Below are 27,169 nucleotides of genomic sequence, written 5' to 3'. Positions count from 1 at the left end.
ACTTGCTGAGGGTGCACTCAATCCCACTGTCCAAATCATTGATAAAGATATTAAACAGAATGGGGCCCAACACTGAGCCCTGGGGAACACCACTTGTTCCAGCCACCAACTGGATTTCATCCCATTCATGACAACCCTCTGGGCTCGTCCATCCAGCCAGTTTTTCACCCAGCAAAGAGTACACCTGTCCAAGCCATGAGATGCCAGCTTCTCAAGGAGTATGCCATGAGAGACAGAGTCAAAGGCCTTGCTGAAGTCAAGGTAGATAACATCCACAGCCTTTCCCTCATCCACTAGGCGGGTCACCTAAATCCACTGAAAGAAATCACTGGAGGGAGAATTGGCTCTATTTTTAGTCCTGTCTCTCTCAGCAGGTTTCTAGTAAAAGCCTAATAGATAATTTTTATTTTCATTGTTACAGTGTAAAAAATTACTAATTTTTTTCACATAAGAGCCATAAATAAGTCTTTGTGCCGTTTGTTCCTTTTTAATGGGTTAAATGATACTCATATCAAGAAGGCTTCTTTGCTTACAATCAAAACTAAATACATTAAAAAAAAAAGGGTCTGAAAATTCAAAAATTGCTGTCTTCTTTCCGCTCTTAACAGCAATCCCTTGTACATCCTTCACCTTCCTCTGAAGGCTACTTGTGTACTATTGTTCCCATCTCCAAAATACTTACAGGGTTGCATAGTTATTTATTATCTCACTCCTAAGGGTTGTAATATTTAGTACCATTCACCCTAAAATAATCTATGACACTGTCTCTATGGACTGCTCAATGCTCTTTTGCAAAATAAATAAATAAATTTGAAATAAAAAGTTGGATTGCCTTCACTATAGAGATAAACACGGTTGAAGTATTGTCTCTAACTCAAATTGTCATCCATAAATAAAAGCCCTTAATGCAGGTTGCACTGGTGATTTTAGTTTGAGTTGGCTGTCCTGCTGAGATAAAATTAACTGCTAATGGAGCCCTTCTCAAGCCAAATCCATCAGGGAACATTCATCCTTCAGCATCTTCTTCAGATATATATATATAACAAGAAGAGATTTTATTTTTTTTTTCCTCACAAGGCATGGGAAAAAAAATTTACAGTGCAATTCAGGATGAAGAACTATGGGACACTTCTGGATACTTTGATGTTATACACAGGTGATGAAGTGAATACAGGATTACTTTGGAAAGTAAATACCTAAGTATTGCATAACCATCTTTTGCTCAAGGATGCTCTTCCTTGAGAAAAGAAAACTTTTCAGTGGTACATGTAAGAAGAAAAAAATATTATGCTGTTCAAAGTTTATTTGGTTTATTCTATTAACATATATAGCTTATCTATATAACTGTATCACACATACAGACTTCAGATAGGGTAACTAAACATAGATATTCTTCAGCCCTTTCCATGTCTTGATATCTTATCCTCCTTTTATAGAGTAACAGATAATTCTTCAAATTCAGTTGAGTTTCCACATGCATCAAAACCTGCTCATGGTCTCACATGTTTCTGTTACTTCAATCACCAGAAATATTTATTTCCGCTTAAGTAAATATGTGTTCATAATCATTGTAATTTTAAGTTGGCAGGAAAATTTGGAATATTAAACAGTTTTTCTACGCTCCACATGCTGTTTACAGCCACAGTATATAAAATGTATATGCTATATTTAGCTGAAGAGGAGCTTATTACTAAATTGTTTCTCATCACTTATGAGTAATCTGCCAATAGCCTGAAACTCATGTACTGCTGAGAGATATTCTATAAAATTTCATTTTATAATACTGAAATAATAACAAACAGCAGTTGCAATGATATCAATCTCATCTTAAAGAGCTTGAGAGTGAAAAAAATAGAAATAAGCAGCAGGGAAAGGGGTAATGGCTTAGCTAATCACAGTTTAATGCTCTTCACTTTCCTCACTTTTCTCACCGAGAAAACTAGCTTTTCTGTTTTGGGTGTGGGTTTTTTCCCTGCACAGAAGAGCATTATTCTCCATCTTAAAATACCTGCCTCTCCTTTCACCTGTTGCCTATGCATGTTCCCCCTCTCCTACCCAAATACAGAGACATTGTTCTAGGCGAATGCAATGTGTACTGATTAGTTAACAGCTTTCAAAATACAGTATGTAAAAAAAAAACTATCTAGAATATTACTGAGTAAATATATCTGCCTTTTCTGACAAATCTATGCTTCTTTTCCTGATAATAACATTATTTGCACTCTCATAAATCCTGCAGTTGATACCAAACTGGGGGGATGAGTCAGTTTGCTCTAAGGCAAGGCTGTCATCCTGAGGGACGTGGACAGGTGGGAGAAATTGGCTGGCAGGAAACTCCTGAAATTCAACAAGAACATGTGCAAAGTCCTGTCCCTGGGGAGGAATTTCCCTGGAACTGATACAGCCTGGGGCCAACTTCCTGAGAAGCAGCTCTTTGGGAAAGACCCTTGGGGTCCTGGTGGGCAGCAAGTGGCACATGGGCCAGCAGTGAGTCCTGGGAGCAAGATGGCCGATTATAGCCTTGGCTCCATGAACAGAGACTGTGGAAACTGGTTATTACCCTCTACTCCGCAGTCACTAGACCACACCTAGATATTGCATCCAGTTTTGGGCCCCTCAGTACAAGACAGAGATTGATAAAATGGATCCAGCTCAGTGGCGGTCCACCAAGATGGTAGGAGCTGGAGCACCTGCTCTGTGAGGAGAGGCTGGGGGAGCTGAGCTTGTTCAGCCTGGAGCAGAGATGGCTTTGGGGGGACCTAAGAGCAGCCCCCAGTGCCTGTGGGATGTCCTCGAGGGACAGAGGTGGGCTTTTCACAGTGGTGCAGTGTAGGAGGGTAAGAGACAACAATGACATCAGCACCCTTATGGATTAAGAAAGAGGGAAGCCTATGAAACCTATTGACCACAAGATCGTACTCAGATAAAAAGAATTTTTCAAGTTTTTTAAAGAACAATCAAACAGTTATGCAGACAGTAAGGATTTTAATAGATGCTTCAGCAAACACAGGGATAAAGAACATAATACTTGTATTTTAGGGCATAAATCTCAAAATGAAAATGCTGGAAAGAAGTCTGCCATATATACCTGACATTTCATAAGTAGCTCATGGGGCTTCTTCAAGTACCCATGTTCAATACTGTCAAACATGGACCATTATAATGCACTAGTTATGGCAGTTTCTACTGTAATCCAGACTTGAACTATATGGTACACCCTGTCTCCCAATATATCTATTAGCTATATTGATAATTATCTGAAACTTCAGTCGTCCAAATGTTTTCTATCTCCCCTGACATTTAAATAATTGAGGTTATACTGCAGCCACTGATTTTTCATTTTAATACTGTATCTTTTAATTCCAAGAAGAAAATTCTGTTACACTGGAAAAATTAAAGCCGAAAATTATCCATGCTTTCTGAACTTTTCATGATGTAATATTTAAACTACCCAAGGAAATATTAAAGTAATGGCAATTTTTTTACAATTATCATTTTTCCTCCACTGGCAATAATGAAATGTTTTCTTTTTTTCTGATTTGTGACCTTTATTGCTATGGAGGTGAGGCGAGGCAAGGCGAGAAGGGAGAGGAGGGAGACAGAGAGAAGGAAGGAAGGCAGGAAGCAAGGAAACAATTTTTGAAAAAAAAGCACCCTTTTTTCCATGTGTTTTATCATAGATAACTTTACTGTCCAGTTGAGACACACAGTTGCATTGTTTGGAGCTGCAACACTACAGTTTCCCTGGTGATTGCCCAGCAGATTACTATTTTCCAGAATATCAGCCTTTAACCTTCTGTAGTGATCACCAGTAAAATTAGCACCTTATTTTCCTTGATGAAATGCTGTTAGTATTTCTCTTCTTAGCTAAAAGTGAACAGAATCAGCACTAATGTTAAGGACCCTTGAATACTCCATTCCCTCTTACAGTCAATCCCACATTACTGATTGTTTCAATGGGATGAGCAACACATAGTTTTTTGGATGACAATCATCATATCCATTTGTAAAAGTCATAGAAAGTCAAGCTTTGAATTAATCAGTAAAGTTTTCTAAGGGACCTTATTGAGAGACAGCACAATACTCATGCTCAGTGGTGATGGGAGTTATTCCAGCGCCAATATAATAAAAAGCAATGAAATTAGGAAAGAAATAACTTGGGTATGAGAGAAATTAAAATGCAGTGAAACTTCATTTTACTTAATTAAAATACACTCTATGTATTAAACAATATATATTAATATATATAAGGAGGTGCTTTCTTAAATCTCATCCCAGCATGAAGCCAGGATTCAGGATGGGAACACACCTGGAATTGGCAGCCGGAAAATGTTCTCAGGTACTGCAGTAAAGACCGATACCTTCCCAAAATTGTCATTATCCTGTTTATCCATATTTCATTCTATCTGCAAGACTGAACTACATACTACCTGAACACTATATATTTCTTTTATGAAAGCTGAAACATCTTCCCTCCAAAGGAGTATAGCAAACTTCAGCCTTAAGATGAAATTCCTGGAAGTACAACTCTGTAAGAAACCTTTGAAGTTATTAGTATCTCCCAATGGGCTTTTCTTTCATCTGTTTTCTGCCCTAAGTGGTACAGAAGGGAAATTAGGAACAGTCTATGGTATATGGCAAAGTGGTGCTTCAGACATCATTTGGGCTTCATTATTCCTGTCTGTGACTTCTAGTTCAGCAGCAAACAGGATACCTTTTTAACTGGTATGGGACAAAGACTGAAGAAAAGGGAGATTCTCTCCACTGTAGTTTTAAGTCAGCAACCTCAGAACTCATCACAAGGAACAATTTATTTGATATCCATAAAGTACCCCAAAACAGGAAAAAAGATTGCATGAGTGTGTTGACTGCTAGTGGCAAGATACTATTTGTCAGCACAACAGCAAGATCCTGTGTAGCTCAAAAAATCCTGTGTCTTGGCATGCATATTTTGGCATGCAGGTCAGAGATGTTATTAATCACTAAGTGGAAGGAGGGCAGATGTGAAGTATTTGGGGCAGCTTATGGTAGAAAGACTTGAACAAGTCACTTAATCTAAAATACAGATTCTAAGGAAAGAAATGTCAAAGAAACATGCTGGAGAGAAACTAGGTAGGTTATTCCACTGAGAGGTGAAGTATGTGTGCTCTTTCTCTGGAGCTGTTGTAAGTGCAGTTCAGAAAAGCCTCTTCTGAGCATGGCCTAAGTATACTTGATCCTGATGTAGCTTCTAGATCTACGTATCAAAGAGTGAATATTGACCTTTTTCAAATTAATCAAAACCTGTTTGTTTTCTTGATGTTGCATGAATATAAATTAAAGCCTATTTCTGTTTGCATTTTGAAGTATTCTGTATGTTTTCCCAGTGCACAGATTTGGCAGAAAAGCTTTGAAACACAGTTGAATTCTGCAACGCTGTGAAGCTTAACATCTATCAGCTTATATTACTTAGGTCTGGGGTTTTTTGCTGAAATTAATTCTACATTTTGGATACAATATTATTTACAGATTCCAAAAATTCTGGGATACTATAAAAAACCTCCTGTTTTTTAAAGGTTTTAAAAGTTCTCAAGATAGGATTTGAGAATAAGTCTATCTGCAAATGGACCCAAGAATCTCCTTCAGTTTCTGCCTTAGTGTTTGGTCCTCTTAGCTTCTGTCTCTCAACTATTCAAAATTAATTCCTAAGCAGTGAAATCTTGTGCCTAAGTTTTGAGGTAACTGCAATGCTTTTATGACACTGCATTCTGCTTTTGGAAATAGTTTAGTGTATGGAAAACCCCTCCCATGTGAGCAGGAATGGATTCCAAGTGTCCACTTATGAAGTTCAGAAATCTGTTCATCTGGTAAAGCTAATTTCTTAAAAGAAACGTCTTACTATAAAATCCAGCTCCTTTCCTGAGAGCCTAATTATGAAGCAATTGCTCTTACCAGGCCTGAGGGCATTTTATTTTTAGTGAGCTTAATGATGCTACATGCTGGCAAGTTCAGGAACATTTTGGAGGAAGAGCTGTATTCAAACTCTTTCTATAGCATCTACTTATCAGTCTTACGCATAAATCTTTCAGTATCCAATATATGGAGCAACTCTTTCATCTACACTTTAATTCAGAACGCTGTTTTCTTCACAAAAGGAAAAGTGGCAAATAGTACTTGCCTTGTAGAATTCTTATCTAGTATTTTAAAAGGGATTTTTTTTGTTGTTTTGACTAGTTAAAATAGAGGCATGCTAGGAGACTTAAGAGTTTAGATGATGTCAGCATCAGGTTTGCACACAGCAGTCATAGAATACAAAAGTCATAGTGCATAAATTATTTCTCTCTTCTGTAGGCAAGTATGAAATTGCAAAAATCAGACCAAATACGTCTGATGAATAGAAAATGTCCTGGCTGGCATTCTGCCTTACGGGAGGTAGTCACAATGTCAAAGTAAAGAACTGTTTAACAAAATAAACAAATATTAAAATAATCATGCATAACTTAAGACACACATTTCAGTTTAATGTGACTGCCCTTCTCCAGATGTAAGAGTGGCATTAATTTGCTATAGGTATCCCTGGTATTAAAACTACTACTGACAACATCTTCCTAAAAGTTACATATTCTTTAATTTATCTGTCTTGAAATTCATACATTAGCTAGTTTCTTTTAACTTACCTAAGTATCCCCCATATTAATTTAAATCATTTAAGAAATTAAGGTACAGTTATGAATGCTATTTGCATGAATGAAAATGCTGCATCTTGGCACGCTCAGGTATATGAAGGGCCAGCCATATGTTGTCACACTTGTGCTATGTGTCCTCTACTTCTGACACAGTACTGGGTGTTTAAATGGAAATAGCCTAGGCTGATGGAAGGTGAAATCAATTGCCTCTAGTCCCTCAGAGGGACTAAAATTTAGACGGTGGAAAAACTTGACACAAGAAAACAAAGGATTTAAGTATTAAGGGTGCGTTTTACGAAACACAGCATGTATGCTGCAACAGGGCATGGTCTTAGCCATGGTTCCTGTCCAGCTGCTATGTCTGGGTTTGCTCCTCAATATGGAGCAGAGAGCCCCAAAGGAGGATACCCTTTTTAGTCCTGTCCAAATAAAAAGTCAGGATATGGCCAGGGTTCACACAAACTTAGGACTTGGGAAGCACTCCCAGGACCTGCAAGTTGGACACAGACTTCAAGGCTCCCAAGCAGCTTGAGAGAAGTGGAGTGGGACACTTATAAACAAATGTGTTCTTTTCAGATAAGAGAAAGTGGAAGGAGAGAGACAAAAGAGAAAAAGAGAAGGAAATATATACAAGCATGGTATTCTTGAAGAAGAAATGACATACAGAAGCAGAAGTCCTAGACGCTTTAGAGGATTCTTGGGTGATGAATGGCCTAAAGCAGGGGAACATGCACAGGTGTTTTAGTGCTTTGTGTAGGTCTGTATGTTTATAAAGTAAAGAGTAACTCTTCTGAAGCCTACCTGTCTGCCTGCTTTATTTGCACATCTTCCTAAAGACAAAAAATGTAAATCCTCCAAAAGGCTGCAGAAAAATACATGCTTAAAGTAATGGGAAGTCTGAAAATATCATGGAGCTCTTGGGTGGTGATACACCAGATCTGCAGGGAAAGCCCAAGGAATCTTTCGTGTTTCTTTTTTTTTTTCTAACTTAACCCAAGAACAATCCTGAGTTCCCCAAAAACATAGGTGCCCCTGACTTCATACTGGAGTGAGAAACACCTGTGTGCCAGCAAGTTCATGCAGAGCCAGAGGCCAAGAAGAAAGAAGACAAAAACAGCGGCCATAGTTTTTACTGGAAAACTTGGAGATTAGGGTTTTTAACTTATGAAACATAAAGTCAGAACAGTCTGAAGCTCATGACCCCTGCCATTGCAGTATTCTTTAGTCATTATTGCACTGATAGTAAGCTTATGAACATTCATATGAATACGTACAAATTTCAGAGGGATAGTCATGGCACTGAGAAAATACTGGTATTTTCTGTAAAACAAATACTGATTTCTGCAACTTAAACTACCAATATAAAAATGTAAAGTGATATATTTAAAAAACACAAGCTTAAATTACGTTCCTAAAAGCATTGTATCACAACCTCAATATAAACAACATTCTTCAGAACTGGTGAATAGCAGTCTCAAATGATTGCAGAACAGTCCAGACTTCCACCCTTTTTTAGTCTCAAGTCTTTACAATGAGCAAAAATAAAGGCTATAGCCAGAGTTAGGTGTGTGAAATCAGAAAATGAAGATCTGACATACTAACTGTATCATTCAGAAAAAAATAAAATAGTATCATTCAGTGTAAAGTGAGTGAAATAATGTTGCCAGGAATAATACCCAAAGAGAACCCCAAGGAAGCTGCTAAAGGACTTTGAGGCATGTGTGTGGCACCACTCAGAGAAAGCATCAGTTTAGCCAAATAATGGAACCAAAAAGAAAGCAGAAGTTCACATAATGAAGTTGTGAATTCTAACTATAAAATTAACCTGTGGAATTACATTGTCTTATTCAATAAATATTCAATAAACTTTCAATTAAAATTTTGACAATAAAGAGGTATAGCAAAGAAATTTTGGCAGCTGACAACAGTTCATTGATGAAAATACTTAGGACTCCCTGCTTAGACATGGAAAGTGGGACTCAGTACTTCACAGAAAGTGAAGTTTAGTGTTAGGGGGAAATCTGCAAGCATCTTCAAGGACAAATGCTGCACTGTCCAGAGAAAGGACAAAGAAACTAACACCTATAGGAGCAGGCCTGATTCTGCTCTACTTGGCTTGGCGTTACTGTGTTACCCAGCCAGCATATATAGCCACCCAGCCAGTGCAGGCATGGCCAAAAAACCAGCCACAGTACATGCTGCCTTTAATCCACACAGTAGTTAAAGGGCAAGGGAGGAGAATGGGGTTGTTTCAGAAAGGAAACTGAGGGGAAAAGAGCTGAGAAAGCAGGCCTACACAGGCAAAAGGACTCAACAAGAAAAAAATATTTAAAATTATCCTGTATCAAAGACATATTACTTGGAGGGAGAAACAGAAGCTACAGGAATCTTAAGCAGGGAAAATTTCAGTCTCCAGGGTTAAGTTTTAAATGCCAGTAGCCATGGCTGCAGCATATCTAAATAGCTTATTTGATAAAGAGATGATTTAGCTGAAGCATCATTTCCCAGTACTTGGCTCATAAACAACGGGAACTCAGATACAGAGCAAAAAAGGTCAAAACAAAGACACAAACAGTCAGGCCAACCAGTATATACTTTACTCACAGCAATTGCTTTCAAAATTTACTGAGATCTTCTCTCTCCCGTTACTTCTACTCCTGGAGCCCATGTTTCTACTTGCATGGCCACAGACACTAGTTTACCAAGCATCTGCATCTACATTGTTTTGATTCACACTCCCTGCTTAACAGCATCTTTTTCTCCCATTCCTCAATTCCAAGCAAAATATAATTCGCCCAAATAGACAGCAGCACCAGTTTCCAAATGCATTGCCAGGTCTCAGTTCTCTCACATCCTCTCCCTTCTGTGATTACCCCGAGAGTGTCCCTCTTGATCTTTCATCAAGGCTATATGTAAGCAGATTCCTTCTAAAGTTTCACTCTGTAAAACACAGATTCTTCCAGATTGCTAAAACTGTCACCCAGACTCGTATCACTGTGCATCTCAATTACTGCAATGTTCTCCTTCAGCCTGGACAAATGTAATCTGTCGCCTTTGGTATCCATTCAAAATGCTGCTGTGAAGTTCATTTTCTGAGCCCATCATCTGCCTGTGTCATTCTTACCTACGCATCCATCCATTGGATATCCTTTCCCTATCTCATCAGTTATAGCTACTTACTTTCATTTCCAAGATATTTCAGTCTAATTCATACCCCTGCAGCCCTCTCCAAGAATTTCTTATTCTGTATCCAACAGCTCATTATGCTTGCCCTCTATGTCTGACTTGTTAAACGCAAGGATCTTTGTTCTTCTTTCTGTGCCATACTTCTCTGTAAACATCCTTGAATGAATAGTTTGAGACAATTGAAAATATTACGTTCATTGTCTGAGTCCAAGATTAGAAGCACCAAGGTTCTGAATTCAAAATGCTGTAACAGTAAAGCTGAGTGAATAATTTACAGCATGGAATTTATTTAATTAATTTTGCTTAATTTTCTGTTTACAAATCAGTGAATTTGGTATTCAGAACGACTCACCAAACAATCTTTGCAAATTATTTATGCCATGTTGCTTAAAAACAAGCAAATCTGAAAATTGATCTGTTTTGATGTATATATATAGGTCACATGATAAACCTCAGTAGCCTAGTTACAGGAGTATATCTTAGAGGCAGGCTGTGGTTACAAATACTGGTGATTACAGATCTAAAATTCACTGCCTGACAATAATTTCTAAAATTATAGTTGTTGTGGTGGTGATCATTCCTAGCAATAAACTTAGCTTGCAGAATATCATCTGAAACAAATGAAAAAGATATAAACATACGAGCTATTTTTATTTTAAAATGGAAATACTTTTTCAAAAGAATTATCATTTTCTTTTAAGCCTGATTCTCTAAGGAAAAGGGTTCATTGCCCAAATTTTGTCTTTCTGTAATGCTCAACTGAGTCATTTTCACTTAACTTCACAGTAACTTTTTTAGACTTCTGTTTAAAAAACAAACGAAAAAAAGATCTGGGGGGGGGGGGGGGGGGAGAAAAAGGTACATACAGCTCCAAAATAGCCACAGTGCACACCTTCTTGCTCACTGGTGGGCTGTGGAAGGAAGCAGGGGACGTGTAGGGAGGCTCAGGGGACATGGGGACTACAGAGATGGAGAAAAACCCAGGATGAAAGGATCTGAGAAAGAACTGGCTATATTAAGGCAGTAACAGTGGAGAAAGGGTGTTAGAGGTGTAAGACATCCTTCCATGGAAAAATAGGTTTGTTTTTTCCCTCTTCATAGAATTACATAGGGGTCTTAACTTTTTGGAGTGTTTATTCCTTTTCTGAATGCATAAATCTTATCTTGCCTATCTCAGCAGCTGTCATCTTATTTCACTGGTCAGGAGACTATTTTCATACAGCAACATCTTTCTATCTAAAGTGGCAAAAAGCGAGGTGAAAGGCAGAAAGCTGTGGTCTAAATGATATAATATTAATGATATATGTATAAATATTTCTTCTTAGTGTTCTCACAGGACTCAACCAACCTTCCTTCCAAACAGGTCATAGAGTTTTACATACTTTATTTCCTATTCCCATGCAACCATAGTTTTCAACAAAGAATGTCCTGAATGCCTCAAAACAGCTAACTAAAATTTAATCATCTGGGAAAACACTAACTACACCCATGGACCAGATACAGCATGTAAAACAAGGTCATTAGATATCACTCTTGACTGTAGGTCAGAAGTTCCTCAAATCCTGTTCTCAGAGCTGGCTCGAGATCCAGTGCAGCAACATCAGATTAATACAAACAAAGATCAAACTTCCAATCTTTTCTGACTATATCAGAACAATTTTCAGATTGTAACAATTTTCAAAAGGTTGGTACCTTCCATTGCAGTCCTCTCCCAGCATGGCCTTTGGCTTCTGAGCATTAGTAATACAAACGCCTAGCCCAGGAGCACAAAACTTAAATTTAAGTGTGATCTTTTACCTTGGTATACTGTCCTACCAACCTAAATCTATACCATGTTCAGTTCTATCTGTGGTATGTATTGTAACTTTTCAGCCACAATTATTATTTAGGTGGGTAAATAATATTTTGAGATGCCTTTTAAAGTGTATTGCAGGCTAAAAATGAAATGGACAGCACTGTTGTGAAGACCTTTTCTCTATAGCCTATCAACAAATACTATTTGAAACAGTTTGAAAACTGGTGATTCAGTTTGCAAGCCTCAGGCAGAAAATGAAATCAATATATAATTTTACAACTACATTTTTTTTCTTGGGTGCATTCAGTTATAAGAATATAAATACTGGACACCAAATCCACTGAAAAGAAGTGAAGGTGATGGGCTGTAAGAGGACCAACACATGTGACATCTCCTTTTCCACAGAGCAGTAAAGGAGCATGGCAGCCCAGTGCCATGTCCACTCATTCCATTTACTATGAATGGACATATGCTGTCCTGTTCTCATTTTTCAGTGGAAGTTTAAAACTTTCACAACATTTTTTTAGTGAATGCTCTGCTCTTTATGGAAAATTTAAATTCTTTCAGGGGAAAGGTAAGTGGCTAAACCCTAAACCATTCAAGTTTCAGCTGAAACAGAAACTATTTGAGTGCCTTCCAGGTGCTGCAGCTTGGCTTAGGATTATCACTGTGCATTTCATCATCCCTAGGACACTGTGGCTGATGTGTCACCTAAAGGAAACCAAGCTATAATACAAGAGGTGTACATTCCTATAGGAAAATGGGAATATGAGGCATATGGGGGAACCATGATGACAGCTCAGCATCAAAGTATTTGATTTTCAATGGGCATATTTCAGATTTTTTTCACACAGAACAAAAATATTGCCTTTCCTTTTTTATAGGGAAAGTCTGTAATTTAGGAATATGGTTACTGGGATTTTTTTCTATCTTAGTTTCAATTAGATTTTGCTAACTTAGGACTTAGGCTGTTACCTTGTAGATGTCCAGGAATCCACACTGATGGTCAAACCGTGTGTAGAGTTCGTTCAGCATGCTGATAACCTGCATGGGCGTGCACTGCGCACAGATAGCAGTGAAGCCAACAATGTCCGAGAAAAGCATGGTGACATCATCAAACTTCCTGGCCTGAACCTGCTGCCCCTGCCACAACTGCTGAGCCACTTCTTCAGGGAAAATAGAAATAAGAAGATCTACTGTTTTCTTTTTCTCCTCTTCCAGGGCTTGGTGTGTGCATTCTAGCGTTGCCTTCAGCTTATCCATTCGCTTTTTCAAGCCATCTTGGGCCTTTGCCTGCTCCCCAACCAATATGACATCGCGAGTAGCATCATGGATAGGTATGTCCGAAAGATGGAGGCCTCGCCCCATCAGTTCATCGAGTTTGTCCACACAGGGGGAACCCAGAAACAAAATTGAATTTGATTCTGGCACATGAATCATTTGTCCTTTGATTTCCATGACCTGCAAAATAAAAATAGAATTTAGAAAAGGAAAAATGAGCTGATAAGTGTGGATCCCCATCCTACTTTCCCCATCTTTCCTCCCTCAGCTAAAATAATAAACTGTAGCCTTTTATACAGAAGCCTCTTACACTCACCTATTCAAGCAATGAGACTCACACAGTCTACTCACCAAGGTGAGTCTGAAAATAGCCTGTACTGATACAAAAGTACTCCCAAATCAGATGTTGGATTCTATTTCAACCCAATTAAATAAGAAAGCAACCACAATAACATGTATTTCTCAGAATGGTGTGTAAATAATGCTTCTAAATCTTGCTCCTGGAAGGTACCTGGCCTTAAAAGAAAATTCCAGGGCAGGTCTGTTACTTAGCTATAAATTATAAAAAGCAAAAACTTAAAGGGAAATGACAACTATGTGAAAGCCAGTTAGTGAAATGGTGAAGTAGCTTCCATTCTTTTTCAGCAAAAACAGCTACTAAGTCAAATGTGGCCATGTTATAGAGGAATCAAATAAGAACAGATATGAGAAAGAACTCCATAAAGTAATGAATGGCATGGGAAAAGTGTACCAGTGCTCCTATTTCCTATTTGCCTTCTCATACATGCAGCAGAGTTGAAGGCTGACATTCTGTTAGAGTCTGCAGATTTCTTGGTGATATAGATTCATGTAATTCCTATTTGCAGAATAGAAGAAGGAACAGTAGGAAAGGAGCAGCAGGTGGTTCGTCACACTGGTTTATAGATTTTGCATTTGCCTCTTAAATGGCTAGATGTTTTGAGTGCTGTCCAGTGGCTGTTACCTCTGGCTCCATGAGGCCCTGGCTTGTTACCTCTTGCTCCATGATGGCAGTCAAGCACAAAACTACCAGACTGAACATTTGGGGCTACATACAGTCTGATTTGTAACTTACTCAGGTCACACAAAAGTGACTGTCAAATACTGCAGCAGGACATTTCTCACCTGAATATAGCATTTAAAAACCAAAACCAACCAAACAGAAAGCTAAGATGAACATGTTTTGTTTGAGCAGAAAATAATTCAATTGGATAAACTGGATGTCTTTGTAAATACAGCCTGCCATGACCTCTGCCATGAAAAACTTTGTCAATGTTTTCATTCCAGGAATGCACAAAGACCAGGGCAATACTGTGCTAGGTGATCTAAAGAAACCACAGTCCTTATCCCAAGGATCTCGTAGTCAAAAAAGGCACAATACAAAAACATTGTGCATCTTAGCACAGTGTTAGGCACCATAATGCCTTAAATCTGTATTTTTCTATTCCACACAATCTCCAGTCTCCTCCAGTCACCCTTTCTTTCATTGTGTAGGCATTCCCTCACTCTCACATGATTCACTTTATCATTTAATCCTCCTTTCATCCATTATCCTTCCAAGTAAAATAGGAAAACCTCAATCAGAAAATCCAGAGGTGTCTGTACTAATGATGTGATTTAAGCACCCTGATTCCTGGAACATGCTGCTGCTGAGCTAACAGCTACCCCTACATGGTACTTTCCATATTTGGGGGAGATGTTGGGAAGCTCCTGTTTCTATTAAGGATTTCTTACATCAGATAATACGCTGTCGTTGCAGATCCTACTGTCAAAATGGGAACTGAGCCTATCCTGTCCCCATGCCCCTCTGCCTCCATACCCCACCCTGCTAACAACCTGACAGATGTAACTTCTGATGTCAGCCTGAGAACTCAGCAAATGAAAGTAAATGAAAGTAATTAAGGTTGTCAATTTTCCTAATTTATGTTCCCGCACACCTACTAATATCTACATTTCTAAGCCTGATTTCCTCAGCTTCTTTCTGGGACAGCCATCTCTGTAAGAAAGCTAGTCAGCTACCTAGATGGGCAGATTTAATGCTCCAAGACTAATTGTTCTTTTTAATTTTTAAAACATATAGCTCCCTGCTCAAAACATAAGGGAAATAGGTACTTTCTTCATGCATGCAGCCTCACGCTTTCAAAGGCCACATATGAAATTGTTTTAACTCTGAAGTACAAATTGTCAAATGTGAAATACATGGTACAGCATTTTTAAATTCTCTTCTTATTTTGTTCCCCTTTGCCAGAGAGTTCTGTGCCTAGAACTTCACTGGTGTGCAAAATAAATGTATCTCATATTATCACTTCTCTCTTCCACTGTCAGGTGAAAACAGGGTGTCAGCTCAGGAGGAGAAAGTGTGACCACAGACCCTTGCTGAGCCAGCCTAGCCTGGGGGTGGGCTGATTGTCAGCAAGGCCAGGCACCTGGCTTGGAGCCATGTTTCTTCCATTAACCTGCTGTGAGACTGGAAGAAAATTAATGCATCCCTCTGTGCTCCTGCTTTGCCTTTGTCAATTTGAGGTGTTAAACTCTTTGATGTGATCTCTGTCCTTGTGAATATATTGTGTCAACCTTCCCCTGGTGGAGTCTTCTCAGCAAACACTGATTGAGTGAATAACGTACTAAACAGCCACTCTGGAGTCCTCTGCTCTGCTTCTGGGTAACCGCAGGCAAATTATCAACTCTGAGTGCTTATTTGGCATTTCAGCACAGCAGGAACAATGATATTGACCACCCTGTAACACACTTTGAGACTTATGTGTGAGAAGCAATAGAAGACACAGACAATCCTGTAAAATGCCTAACTAATAATAACCTGTTGTTCTGCCCAAGAGAACTGAGCCTCTGCTTCAACATGGTTGAGGGGTTTTAGAGCATTTTTGGAAACTTTTGCAGACATAGTCTCCAGTCAGCTGCTAGCCTAGATTTTAAAACAGCTGGATTCACTTCTCTGACTGTCCTGTAGGATATATGGCACTGTCTCAGCAAGATATTCCCAAGTATTTGAGCAGTCAGGGGCTTAGGGCATTTTGTTAGCACTGGACAAGGGAACAGGACACTTCAAGAAAGAAATGTAATGACTCTGCTTGTCATGTTTCTAGGTGACACATCTAGAAAAAGGGCTGCAGGTGTGAAGGACAACATTGGAATTAAAAAAAAATCTCTTAAATTAGAGAAATGGGCTAAAAACAGAATTCAAAACAAGGGCAATGAATATGCTCAGGCAGAAATAATCAGATGCAAAAAATAGGCAGGCTAACAATTCCTAAGAAGATGGCCCAGAGTCTACATAGTGGAACAGATGAATGTGAGCCAACAAGTCATGCTGTCATTAAGAAAGAAAGAAAACACTATACAGGACTACGTAAACAAGAATATAGCTTGCAAAACACAGGAAGTAACCCTTATGCTCTGATCACTAGTATTCAGGCCCCAGATGGGCAAATCTGTTCCTCTTTGGTATAACAAAGAGGTGGATCAATTGGAGAGGCTGGTGAAGAGCAATGAATGTGATGAAAGGTCTAGAAAATATGACCTACAAAAAAATCTGAAAAAAATTGATGGTTTACCCCAAAGAAGAAAAATCTCGGGGTGGGGATATGAAACTCTTCAAATACACTAAGAGCTGATGCAAAGAGGTCAGACTGTTCTACAAACCCAGTGGGAAAAGCTTTGCAGAAAAGGACCTGGCGGTCATGGTGGACACCAAGTTGAACATGAGCCAGCAATGGTCCCTTGTGTCTAAGGCTAACAGTACTCTGGGCTCCATTAGGAGGAGTGCTGCAGCAGGTCGAGGGAGGTGATCCTTTCCCTCTGCTCAGCACTAGTGAGGCCACACATGGAGTGCTGTGTTCATTGCTGGGCTCCCCAGTACAAGAGAGACATGGACATGCTGGAGAGAGTCTAGCAAAGGGCCACAAAGGTAATTAAGGGACTGGGGCATCTCTCCTATGAGGAAAAGCTGAGAGAGTTGGGACTGTTTGGCCTGGAGGAGAGAGAGGCTCAGGAGGATCTTATCCATGCACATAAATACCTGAAGGGGGTGTGCAAAGATGACGGAGTGAGGCTCTTTTCAGTGATGCCCAGGACCAGAGGCAATGGGCACGAACTGACACACAGGAGGTTCCCTCTGAACATCAGGAAACACTTTTTTTACAGAGGGTGACCAAGCACTGGCACAGGTTGCTGAGGGAGGCTGTGGAGTGTCCATCCTTGCAGATACCTAAAAGCCGTCTGGACGCAGTCCTGGGTAACTGGCTCTAAGTGGCCCTGCTTGAGCACGGGGTTGAACCAGATGATCTGTAGAGGACCCTTCCAAACTCAACCTTCTGTGACTGTGAAATGGACAAGAACTAAAGGGCTCAAACTAGAAAAAAAATTAGTTTCACGTGGGATATTCTTTTATTCATAGGGACAGTGAGAATGGAAACATCAAGAGGTGAAGAGCTGGACTCTCCATTACTAGAGATTTGTGAGACCTGCCAAAGGTGATCAGTCTTGCTGGGAAGCAGAAGAATGAACCCGTGACTTAACAGAAATCTAGGTGGAAACAGGAAGGAGAGAGGTAGGAGGTTATCACTTTATCTTCAAACAGAAACTACACAACTTATTTGTGGGACAATTAATGTAGTGCAAGTGTGGATAGTGTGGAATTCTTGGCTTCACTCAGTTTACAACTAGTTACTCCTCTTTTTACAGTCTACAACAGAAACAGGTGCTTCTGGAATAAAATTCATGTAATCTGTGTAAGACGTCTAAGCCAGGGTTAAATGAATCATGTCCGATGTGTAGAAATACCTACATTTCTCTGTTGTAAAGGGAGCACAAGGCTTGGACATAGATGCCTACGCTGGTCAGATGAGTCTTCACCCTATCAGAATAAACTTACTTCACAGCAGTAAAGATATTCCTGTGTATTTAAAGACACCTAAATGCCATTATATAACTACATTAGGGGTAGTACAAGTGTAAGTCCTCTACTGGTCTAACAGATTTGTATTTTAAATGCTCCAAATCTCAATTAAATTAGTTAAACAAAAACTTGGTATGCCTGTAAAGTTAACCCTGCTCTGTGGTTGGCTGACCACCAACACAGGCAGAACACCTGACCTTAAACAGAGAAAAAGGAACAGCCATTACAACCTCTCCAATACACCAGCTCTGCTTGTGGAGTGGGATAAGTCAGAGCCACAGCCAGCAGAACTAACTGTGGAGAAAGATTCATGCACATAAGAAAAATTCATATTCAAATGAAGCCCTGATTCACTATCTTACCTGTAGACAAATAAAAAAGTATCTAAATTCAATATAAAAATCATAACAAAACACCAGCTTCCATTACACCTATGTTTTATTGAAAAAGCTAAGAGAAATATATATCATCTCCACAAAAATGAATTTTTTCAATCGATGCCTAATGCAATTGAATGAACTAGTCAGCATTTGCTCAGCACAACTCAGGATATGCTTGGGTTCTTACAAATGTATAATTCTCAGCATTTGCTTACAGGTTTGGATTTCCAGCTCAATGCATTGTCAAAAGAACATTATTCCACACAGCAGCAAAGTGACTTACAAATTTCTGGTTATTTATAGAAACCCCTGGGGTGTTACATAATGTGCAACAGTCTCCAGACCAAAGTGACCAAATTTAACATTTTCTGTACATTGTAGACACCTTGTAAACACAGAATGGCAGCATGAATATTGCAGGGAACCCACCCTTAGGAAATCCAGAACTTTGGTGGGAATACATTCATGTTCTATAACATAAAAGAGAGAGAGTGACAATGAGAGAACCATTAAAACCTTTCAGTTGTAAACTTGGACCTCCAAAGGGATTTCCTGATATCAAAAGAGTAAGGGTGTGGCAGATTAAAAGCAAACAAATTAGGGTTAGATAGGACCTTCTCCACATGAAGCATAGGTATGCATGGCAAAACAAAGCATGGAGTCATCTGTAGGTAAATGTGAAAGGGGAAGAGGTAAAGGAGATGGCTCTATCCTTAGCACATTAGTCTGTCAAAGCAACTAGATAAACAAAAGGAAATTGTGGATTACACCTGAAAAGATCGTGATGATTTAAAATGTCTCCTTTCTTGCTTCAAGACATAGAAATTGCTTTTAAGATGGTACTCCATACTGCTCCTTGGATTAGTCCAAGATAAATCTAGCCCCAAGGCATAAAAAACATGGGAAAATGATTTGTTCAAAGGAACCCCTTTCTTCACAATGTAGCAGAGAGCCGTAACTCAACCCTATGTATGCCTGAGTCAGTTTCCCTCATGGATGCTCCCAAGCAGACGAGTGGGTGAACGCAACACGGCAGATGGGGAGAGCAGCCTGACGAGGTGCTGGTGCCAGGCTGCATGGCACGGAGGAACAAAAGGCAGTTGCTAAAACAAGAGGAAGAAACTCACCAGTGTTTCCAAGATCATTTCAAAATCCCTTTTAAAGTCAACACACTGAGATGAGATTGGATTTTTTTTCATTAATAAATACTTTCATATACTTAAAAACGATCTGTCAGGGTCCTGAAGGCATGATTGGCCTGACTGTCCCTGCCCAGTCCCCCAGGGCTTTCCCCACCCTGCCCACAGCCCAGGACCCCATGTCAGCCACCAGGGGCTGTCAGACCTTGCCTCAGTGATGCTGCAGTAGGACGGATCTCCAGCTCTCGCAGCCCTGCCCTGCCCGGCCATAGGCCCACCCCTGTGGGCCCAAGGCCCAGCCCAGTCTTGGCCTTTCCCCTTCCACATCCTCAGGGAGGTGCCAATGCCTGGTGCTGGGACTGCCCCCAGGCTGTCCCACTCCTGGCTTGGGCAGCTGGGACATGCACTGGCTGCCAGGCCCTGCCTGTCCACCCTGGGGACCCCCATGGCTCCCGGCACCCAGGGAGCCCTGGCCCCAGCTGTACCCTGACAGCATCCCAGAAAAGATTTTACCTAAAACGCCTGTCAGAGTTCAAGGAGCATCTGGACGATGCTTTTAGTCATATGGTTTAGTTTAGCTAGTCCTGTGACAAGCAGGGAGTTGGACTCGATATGATCCTTATGGGTCCCTTTCAACTCAAGATATTCTGTGATTCTATGTTCTTCTTTTCACTGCAACATCTATTTAATCCCTTAAGACTGCTTTCAGGTTGCACACACTTTCATTAGTGCTGTAGATTTTTAGGTATCGATAATACATCTCTCTGCTGCTTTATTAAAAGCCAGGATACCCTATACAGATATACAGCTGTCACCTTACTCCAACAACACAGAGTTACAAATTTACAGCATCAGGGTTAAAAAAAAGTTTGTATTTGTCAGGAGCAGAGCAGTGAAAACAATTTTTGGGGAAATGCCCATTTGTTTAGCCTAAGATCTTTCTCTCCAATGCTCTAATTAGATTGCTTCTGGCAATCGGGTGGAGCTGGCCTGGCTCTTCATGGATGGTGGGGTTTCGAAACTCTAGGATTTCTGTTCTCTCTCAGTACACAGCACCTGAAGTTACAGACTGTAGGAGCCTCATGCAACTTCTTAGTGAGATTCATATTCTTGACATAAAGTTTGAAATGGACAGGAGGATTAACTGCTCTGAGAAGCTGCAGATTCTGAGAATGTTCCAGCTTATGGGATATTTCACCATTTTTTCACATAACTTTGAGTCAGCCAAGAGCCTGTTTTAAAAAACTCCTGAAAACCAGAAGCCTTGCTACTTGACAGAAATGTGAGAATGGTGGTAGCAATAAACATGCTCCAAACAGGAGGTCCCCAAGCCACACACTTGCATTAATTTTGCATTTGAAATAAAGAAAAATGAATTTTTTTGTGCTTACGATCCCACACAGTTTGATTACAACAAATAATCAAAGCGTAAGGGAAACTTCCCATATTTAATATTCTCCCTGTGTTTATGAAAGACAAATGGAAGAGAACTACACTACATTTTCAGTGCATGTATGTTAAAACACTACTTCTTATTTTAAGTCTTTCCTGGGAAAAATAAATGGATTCTTTTTGTTGCATTTTTCTTTCCATTTTAAAAAACAGATGGTGAATGAGAAAACAAGAATGTAACATTTGAGAAAGTCATTAAAGCCTTCTGAAGAGTTGGTTCTTCAGTTCAAACGAATCTCCATTACTCTGACAAGGCAGTGAGGGTGGACGGTGACACAAATGCACATTCAGTTTGCCAACTTCACAGAGGTAAAAATCATGCTTGTTACAATTAAGTTACCTGAAATAATTATGCCCAATTAATAGGTATAGTCTCTAATACAATAGTTTTGATGTCTTTTTCTGCACCTACTTATATTTTAAGAACATTCATATGCATTATCATATCATTTATTAATAGTTATTCCTTGACTTCCAAAGGTTTCTTCTGTGCACACCTCTTACAATGTACTTAGTCAAAAGAAAATCTTGTAAATCCTGTAACAAAGTTATGAGCCTCAAAACAACATATTTTGCTTTTGGTGGGGTGGGGACAGAGGGAAGAAAGAATCTGTGAAAAAAGATGAAATTGTGGTTTCAGTTCTTGATTCCTGGAGACAATGTGAAAAGCCCACAGCTCCTGCCCCAAAAGCAGGTCCAAGGGTCTGTACTGCAGCCTGGCCCCCAGCTAGGTGGGTGTTCGTGGGGGTAAGCTCAACACACATAATGGCAAGTCTCTGGTTTGCCACTGGCTTTAATGGTTCCCACGCTGGTCCTTACCATGTTAGCCTTTACACAGACAGCTCCGAACGTGCTGAATTACAAGCAGAAAATTCCACTTCTGAATAAAAGATAGTGTACCATCATTAAGTACCTTTGTCTGCTCGAATGCTTCTTTGAAACCTTGTATCACTCTTTCTTTTTTAGAAACATCATAATGACCAGCACCCAGAGCAAGATAATGCTCAGTGCATTCCACTAGACCCAATTTCACAAAAAGTCAAAGCATCTGCAGGGAAATCTTTTTATAACATGTCTAATGTGAATTAATAAGAATAATTTAAGATAATCTTTAAGTTAGGACATTTTGTTGGTTTAAAACAAATATTTTGTTTTATTTTTACCTTTTGTTTACATCACTTCTGATTTGTTTTGAATTATTTTAGAACAGCTGAGTTATGCACAACAGTAGTAGCTGACTGAAAGACACTAAAGATGGGCTCAGTCTTTATAACACCTGAAAGTTCATCCTGCTCCATACATCTAGACCTCTTTTTTTTTTTTTTTTGGTACAGCTGCCATACAGCAGTGTGAAGTCATGCCAAAGCTAAAAAAATACCAGGGGCTGAAACTCCCCTGGAGACCCTACTCTGAACTGGGCCCTTTTTTTCTGTACGTTGTGTGAACACACCAAATCACACCTTTGCTTTTCTACTAAGCTTATACTGCAATATTCTCGACTTAACACTCAGGATAATGACAGAACTAAGATCACCAAGACTATCTATCTGGTTAAACATAAACGGTCTATATACTTACATGATCAAATCTCTATCCCATGCCTGTAAAAACCTTTATAATTGACAAATATTATTTGTTAGTTTGTTAAAGACCAATTTTTTTTTTATTTCTATCAATGTCAACGAAGCAAGATTACAGATAAATGTGCCAGTACACTGAAGGCAGTGGAAAGGCTTGCATTTTCCACAGTGTTGTTACTTTTTTAACTAGTTCCTACTGTTGTCACCACAAGATTTGTGCAGGTGCACAAATCAGTGTTGCACCCAGTCCTTCCACTAGCAGTATTCAGCTCCTAGCAAAAGCTTCTTGTTTGAACATGATCCACCTCAGCTGCCTGAGATGACCTGCTAGCAGGAAGTACTCTTACTCATTCTGTGATATTTCTTGATAAATATTTCTCTTTCTCAGATCCAGGTCAGTTTGTTTTTTTGTGGAAATGGTATTTGCCGAAATGCAATGAAATGGTTAAATGAGAATATATATTTATTCAAGAGAAAAGCAGGCAAAGAGCAGCAGAAACAGCTTTCCCCTTTGATCTGTGTGGAACATACATATAGCAACCATTAGGAGATGTGACATTTCATCACCAACCTAGGTATGTTAAAATTCCTGTGATTAAAAGATCTCTTAGCCCATGCACTAACTAGCTTGCAGACATTTTTCTCCTTTAGGACTTGAAGGCTCCAACTCTTTCACTATTTCATCTTAAGTATATAAATCAACTCCAAATTCCTGCCAGCACCACACCAAGGAAACTGATTAGATGTGCAGTCTTCTGTTGGTATTTTAACTTTGTTTTTCTCTTTATTATCCCATATATCAAGTACTTTTGCATCTTTGATAAAAGAGTCTATCATTAGAATTTGATAATGAGAATAATCAATTCTGATCTCTTTGTGCAGTATAAATTTTCAGAACACCAGGAGAAGAAATTTCTTCTTTTCCCAGTCCAATCATTCTGAAGTTAGATATTAGAAAGAACCATTATACCTCTCACCAAAGTAATTGTAAATATACCCAACTGGTTTTAGTGGGAACTGTACCAGGCCTTTAAAATTAAATTTTCTGTATTTTTCTTTAAAAGGTTTAATTTTTTTCAGTGTGTTCAAGACACTACATTACTGCATTAGGAGACCTTTCATCCGTAACTTTCTATTAGCTACCATATTTGACATGTACCAGTAAAAGACAATCTTTATGTGGAGTCTCTTACAGGCCATGTTAAAGACCTGAATTTGGGAAGAATGCATTGGCCTGGCTTAGTAGTTCCAGGTTAAGGGTGTCATTTTTAAGAAATTCTACAAGGTATTTATTTTACAACCCATCAAGAAATGAAAAGCGAACAAACCAACAAAATGCCTTTAACTTAATTATAAATAGAACATATATAGAATGTGAGAGGGAACAGCCAGATACACTGAATATTCACACTTCTCTATGCGTTAAAATATGTTTAGCTTCCATTTTTGTTCACTGCGATTAATTCATTTTTCCTTGAAATGATAACAAAGGAAATTAAAATCATTAGGTAGAAGGTGCTATTTTAAAACCAAAACATGGTCTCTGTTGCCCTGATCATCCTAGCACAAATTAAAGAATGCAGTTAAAGCAAGTTGTTTCAATGACCCAGGCCAACAACAGGAGAGAAATACGAAGTTGTCCCCAAGGCTTTAGCTGCTCAGCATTGTTGCCTTGGGGCCACCAAAGCCTGGAGGAGGTTGGTGGGATGGGGCAAGTGTGAGTGTGATGCAAATGGGAGGCCCAGCTGTTACAGCAAAGAAGGAAAAGGGAAGTGATCAGTCTAAAAATGTTGAGAACTGCCTTAGGAAGTGCCTCACTCAACTTGCGGATTTCTGTCATGGGGTACCTCAGGGGAGGTTTGCACAACTGCTCAGTACTTGCTGTGGAGCCAGGAGCCAGCCCAGCCCCAGAAATCACAGGACCCTCCCAGCACAGTGCTCTGCCTTGGCTGAAGCACCCTGCTGAGAAGCAGAAAATATTTGCTCAGGCACAGCATGATGCTAACACAACTACCTTGCTTTTGGATAAGGGCCAGCTTACCCAGGATAGGCCAAGAGACTGAGCGGAGCTAATGAAAAGCTGTCTGTACACACATCGACAGGACCAACTTCATCCAATTTATGCAAATAGTGACCTGCAGCTAATTTGGAGCTGTGAATTCCCTAAAGGGCAGAGCATTTGATCAGCTCCGCAGTCTTCAGCTTTTTGACTCCTATGATTCTTTGAATATTAAAGCCTTTAAGCCTAAAATCCTGATTTCAAAAGTAAGTTTTAAGAATAAGATCTAGATGCCTTTCAAAATTTCACACTTTGTGTATCTCTTCCCTTTGGAAGAGTAAGAAGCACTTTCCTTCACATTCATGACTGCTGAGTCCCCCATACTACTGACTGGGAAGTTTTTAAACAGTTCCTGGAGTATTGTGTTGTAAATATAAAAAACCACCACCACCAAAACCAAAAACAAACACCAAACCAAAAACATTATAAGGAGATGCTGCTGAGTCTAAGTGTGTGAAAAATCGAAAAGGAATTCCTTCAGGAGCTAAAGTGATCCTGCCACTGCTGAGAGCAGGGCAATGATTATATTTCTGCTCCACATTCAGCAGCATCAACTTGTATCACATCTCAACAAAGGCGATTAAACCCAACAGTACACTGTGCCATCTGATAGAAATATGAAACTGTGTGCTATATTTTCAAAGGCAGTAGATATTTACATGGCATGCATTAGCCAGGAAGGGGCTTTGACAAAAGTTTTCCAGACATATTCAGGCTAGATGCAGTGCTGTTACTGCAAATGGAAGGGGCTGATGGCCCTCCCGCTCATCACATTGTTTGAAACCAACACCACATCTGTATTGGGTTTGTGTGGCAAGATTTTGGTAGCAGTGGGGACTACAGGGGTGGCTTCTGTGAGAAGCTGCTAGAAGCTTCCCCTATGTCCAACAGAGCCAATGCCAGCCAGCTCCAAGATGGACCCACCACTGACCAAGGCCAAGCCCATCAGCAATGGTGGTAGTGCCTCTGGGATAACATATTTAAGAAGGGGAAAAAGCCTGTGGAACAGCAACCGAAGCCAAAAAGAGGACTGAGAATATGTGAAAGAAACAGCCCTGCAGACACCCAGGTCAGTGAAAAAGGAGGGGGAGGAGGTGCTCCAGGCGCCAGAGCAGAGATTCCCCTGCAACCCATGGGGTAGACCATGGTGAGGCAGGCTGTCCCCCTGCAGCCCAGGGAGGTCCATGGTGGTGCAGTTATCCACCTGCAGCCCATGGAGGTATGGGGTCCATGGTGGAGCAGATATCCAACTGCAGCCTGGGGAGGACCCCACGCTGGAGCAGGTGGATGCCCGAAGGAGTCTGTGTCTCCACGGGAAGTCTGTGCTGGAGCAGGCTCCTTGCAGGACCTGTGGCCTCATGGAGCAAGGAGCCCACACTGGAGCAGGTTTGCTGGCAGGACTTGTGACCCCACGGGGGACCCACGCTGGAGCAGTCTATGCCTGAAGGACTGCAGCCTGTGGAAGGGACCCATGCTGGAGCAGTTCGTGAAGAATTTGTAGCCCATGGGAAGGACTCATGTTGAAGAAGTTTGTGAAGGACTGTCTCCTGTGGGAGGGACCCCACACTGGAGCAGGGGAAGAGTGTGAGGAGTCCTGCCCCTGAGGAAGAAGGAGTGGCAGAGACAATGTGTGATGAACTGACCGCAACCCCCATTCCCTGTCCCCCTGTGTTGCTTGGGGGGAGGAGGTAGAGAAAGTTGGGAGTGGAGTTAAGCCTAGGAAGAAGGGAGGGGTGGGGGGAAGGTGTTTTTAAGATTTGGTTTTATTTCTCATTGTCCTGCTCTGAATTGACTGGTAATAAATTAAACTAATTTCCCCAAGTGGAGTCTGTTTTGCCCATGATGGTAATTGCTGAGTGATCTCCCTGTCCTTATCTTGATCCATGGGTCTTTCACTGTATTTTCTCTCCCCTGTCCAGCTGAGGAGGGGAGTGATAGAGCAGCTTTGGTGGGAACCTGGTGTCCAGCCCAGGTCAATGCGCCACGACATCCAAGGGTGTTATTGTAGAAATACAGACCCCTAACACTGTCCTTAGCTGTAATTCAACTTTTGCAGCATCATCAGGAAGCTTTCCCCAGGGACTGTCCCCTCCTCTTCTCAGTCCCTGCTGAGTTTGTTAAGGACCCTGCCTGACCCTTGGTCATAGGAGCAGGGGGGCTCCTTGATGATCTTCCTTCAGTAGAACCTGAAAGAAAAAGGACCCTGCCTAGAATCTCTCATGAAAAAGACCCCATGAGAAAAGCCTAAAAGAAAACAGATTCTCTTAATGGAAATTAGTTTACCTCAGTTTATCCAGTTTTCACCTGAAAATCTGCAGCTTTCTGTGGTGATGATTCACCATAAGGCTAAGTTTTATTAAGCATCTGTAGTACCTACTTTCTCTGCCACATGTGTTTTCATTAGTTGCAGTGCATTTTCATTATTTATTTGGGTTTTGCTTTACATGGCCTGTCTTTGACTCATGTAAACTTACATGGTATAGGCTTATTTCACTTACATGCACAGACACACTTAAATACCCACTTCCTTCAGCACAAGTCATGATCTACTTGGATTCAACAAGCAATGAGGCCAATGTTGGGCCTAGTAATACACAGTTTTGTCTTAAATTATTTTGCACTGATACCAGATATTGCTAGAGTGCTGCAGTGCACTGTAATATGTAGATTTTTCCTACACATTTACACCGGAAATCCCA

General features: G+C 40.2%; 1 protein-coding gene across 1 annotated transcript in view; it reads right to left on the bottom strand.

Annotated features, from left to right (window-relative positions):
* Positions 1-27,169, bottom strand: part of GUCY1A2 (guanylate cyclase 1 soluble subunit alpha 2) — a 167,455-nt gene that overhangs the window by 51,836 nt on the left and 88,450 nt on the right. The window contains exon 5 of the mRNA XM_049823385.1: positions 12,622-13,107. Coding sequence (XP_049679342.1) covers positions 12,622-13,107 — 486 coding nt within the window. The remainder of the gene's footprint in view (positions 1-12,621; positions 13,108-27,169) is intronic.

This window comes from Accipiter gentilis, chromosome 19 (assembly GCF_929443795.1).
Source record: "Accipiter gentilis chromosome 19, bAccGen1.1, whole genome shotgun sequence".
Taxonomy (NCBI): Eukaryota; Metazoa; Chordata; class Aves; order Accipitriformes; family Accipitridae; genus Astur; species Astur gentilis.
The sequence above is the reverse complement of the archived record's forward strand: the minus strand, read 5'-3'. Positions and strand labels throughout refer to the sequence as shown.